This window comes from Propithecus coquereli, unplaced genomic scaffold (assembly GCF_000956105.1).
Source record: "Propithecus coquereli isolate 6110/MARCELLA unplaced genomic scaffold, Pcoq_1.0 Scaffold137, whole genome shotgun sequence".
Lineage (NCBI taxonomy): Eukaryota > Metazoa > Chordata > Mammalia > Primates > Indriidae > Propithecus > Propithecus coquereli.
Window position 1 is genome coordinate 6163370 of NW_012137969.1, and position 2790 is coordinate 6166159.

The 2790-nt window shown below is 61.6% G+C and overlaps 1 protein-coding gene across 1 annotated transcript; it reads right to left on the reverse strand.

Annotated features, from left to right (window-relative positions):
- Nucleotides 1–518: 518 nt before the first annotated feature.
- On the reverse strand, nt 519–1924 carry CHST12 (carbohydrate (chondroitin 4) sulfotransferase 12). Its single transcript, XM_012638935.1, has one exon. The coding sequence runs from the start codon at nt 1911–1913 to the stop codon at nt 687–689; it is 1227 nt and encodes a 408-aa protein (XP_012494389.1). The 5' UTR covers nt 1914–1924; the 3' UTR covers nt 519–686.
- Nucleotides 1925–2790: the final 866 nt, after the last annotated feature.

Sequence of the window (2790 nt, forward strand, 5' to 3'; positions counted from 1 at the left end):
TCAAGGGGCAAGAACACTTGTCCCCAGGGGCAAGAACACTGAGCTAACCCAACCCACCAGCCTCTCCTCAGTGACGCTGGATGTCAGCGTCCAATGTATCCCAGTGACAAACACCAATCCGCAGTGTTCCTGCCAAGTGCAGATCCTACCAGGAGCAGCTGGAGTTAGGAATCCTGCTTCCCTAGCTCCAACCGCAAAGTACAGCTCATCTCAGACTTCATCTCACAGAGGAAGAAGCCCTGAACATCTAATGAGGTTACCTTTTCAAATACATCACCTGTTAAAAGAACTTTCAATTTTGCAGGATTTGTCTGCTACCCTTGTATGAAAAAAAAAATGGTCGGATCTGCTTTCAACTTTAAGCTCCTCCCTTCCCCGGAAGACAACCGTGAACCCCCTTCCTTTAAGGGGCTCCTGGCCCAGACCCTACCCGGCGGGTGTCACACAACCAGAATGACCACACGACCAGAGACAGGGCAGCCGGGACACTTTACTCCAGAGATTCCTCCCACGTTTCATATTAAATATCTGAAATATATTAATCTTAAAAAAATATCAACACAGTACTCAATGAATAGAGGCAGTGGAGTAAACAAGACGTCCAGGTCGCAAAATCGTAGGTCACGTAAAAAACTGGAGTGTGTGGAGCCGCGGGCGCCAAGCCGGGGGACAGAGGCGGCCGGCGCTCAGTCTCGGAGGAGGTTTTCCGGCTTGGGGTAGCCAAAGAGAACGAAGTCTGCCTCGTAGAGTTTGTACAGCTGCTGCCGCCAGGCCAGGGGGATCTTGGCGAACCAGTCCTCCTCCCAGCTGCTGGCGGTCCTGTTCCGGTAGCTCGGGGGGAAGCGCAGACGCCCGTCCACCCTGAGCAGCCGCAGCAGCTGCGCCGCGTCCTCGTCCAGCGTCTCCAGCTTGCCCACGAAGTCGTAGTCGATCTGGCACGGGTGGCAGAGGCGGTATACCTGCCGCCAGTGCTCGTTGAAGGGCGCCAGGCGCTCGGTGCGCGGGTCCAGCAGGTACTGGATGAAGTTGGCGAAGGACACCCGGAGGCCCGCGCCGAAGGCCTCGCCCACCGAGCTGGGCGGGCTGCTGAGGTTGGCGTACAGCCGCAGCATGGGCATGGCGAACCTGCGGTAGAACTCCTCGTTCTCCAGCTCGAACTTGCTGCGGAAGGCCGAGATGAGGCGCACGAAGGGGTCGCGCACGAACAGGAACTTGGTGTACTTTTTCAGCTTGATCTTCATGAGGTGGCGCGAGAACCTGCCGTAGCGCCGCCAGAACTTGTTGAAGGTCAGGTGCGTGCTGGAGTTGTGCACGTGCTCCCGCGGGATGTCCAGCGGGTCGCGGTAGGGCGCGCCGCGGTCCAGCAGGCTCTCGCTCAGCACGATCATCACGCGCTTCCAGTTGGTGCAGGCCACCTTGGGCACGTAGCAGTAGATGACGCCGTGCCGGTCGTCCACGATGAGGTGGTTCAGCTCGTAGTTGGGGATGTCGTCGAACGAGCGCTCCTTGGTGGGGAAGGCCAGGCTGGCGTTGGCGCAGGAGGCCCGCAGCACGCGCCTGCGCTCCGCCTGCTGCCGGCCCTGGTCAGGGCTCTGCCGGGCGCCGTGCGGGGACCAATCGTAGCCCCGCACGCTCTCCTCCAGGCGGCTCTGCGCCGGCCTGCTGGGCGCCGCGGGCGGCGGCTCCGTCTTCCTCCCGGAAAGGTCGCCAGGCTTCCCGGAGCCGAGCAGCGTGTCCAGAAACTCCTCCGCGTCCTGGTCCTCGCCCTGCCCGGGGGTGGGGTGCGGCCTGGAGAAGGACGTGTGCAGGTAGAAGTGGGCGGTGCCCACGTTGTCCCAGTACACGATGATGAGCAGGATCATGAGGAAGGACCCCAGCGCCAGCCACAGCCGGAAGAGCCGGGGCCTGGCCATGCTGCCCGGCCGGGCCCCCCGGGGGCCCCCAACGCAACCTCCCCGAAAAAACGGAAAACCCCCCGGAAGAAACCGGAAGGGGGAAAAAAAAACGAAATACAAAACGAAAAAAAGGAAGGGCCCCCCCCCGAACCCCGGGGGAACTGGAAGGCCCCCGGAAAAGGGCCTGCCGGCCCCCCAAAACCCCCCCCCGGCAACCAACCGGTAACCCCCCCCCGCCCCCCCCACCTGTCAGGTACCTGATGAGCAGCTCCGCCCCTTGGTCCAAAGCAAGAGTGACCAAGAGGGGTGCGAGCATGCTGAAACGGCGGGGGCACTGCGAGAGGGGGGCGCCCACCCCGGTGAAGAGGAGCGATGGGGAAACAGTAACAAAGAGGCTAAAGCTCAAGGTTACAGAGACGCTGAAGACAGCCCTCCCCTGCCACCCCTCCGGGGTACACAGACCAGACAACGTGAGAGATGGGCCCTGCCTCTGGCTACGATGCAGGTGCAGGGTGACCAAGAAAGCAGCAAGTCCCGCCTCATCTGCACCCTCAACGTGGAAAGAGCAGAATGTATGAGGTGAGTGGGCACCAGGGGTCTGCCTGGCTGCTGGGGTGGCCCATGTGAACGCCCTCCAGGCTCCAAGGGCCCATCAGCACCCCTGCAGGGGACACACAACAGCAGCAGTGCCTCTGCTGAGGACAGGGATGGATGCCTGATCCCCAACAACAGAAGGGGGCAGGAGAGCCGGGAGGGAGGGTTCTGGGTAACAGCTCCTGACAGCCTGCAGGTCCCCAGGCTATAGCAGGGTGGGCCAGCAGGCCAGGCCAGCTCAGGGCGCCAGGGTGGAGAAGTGCAGGCCAGGTGATAGCAGACATGTAGCCATTTACAACTG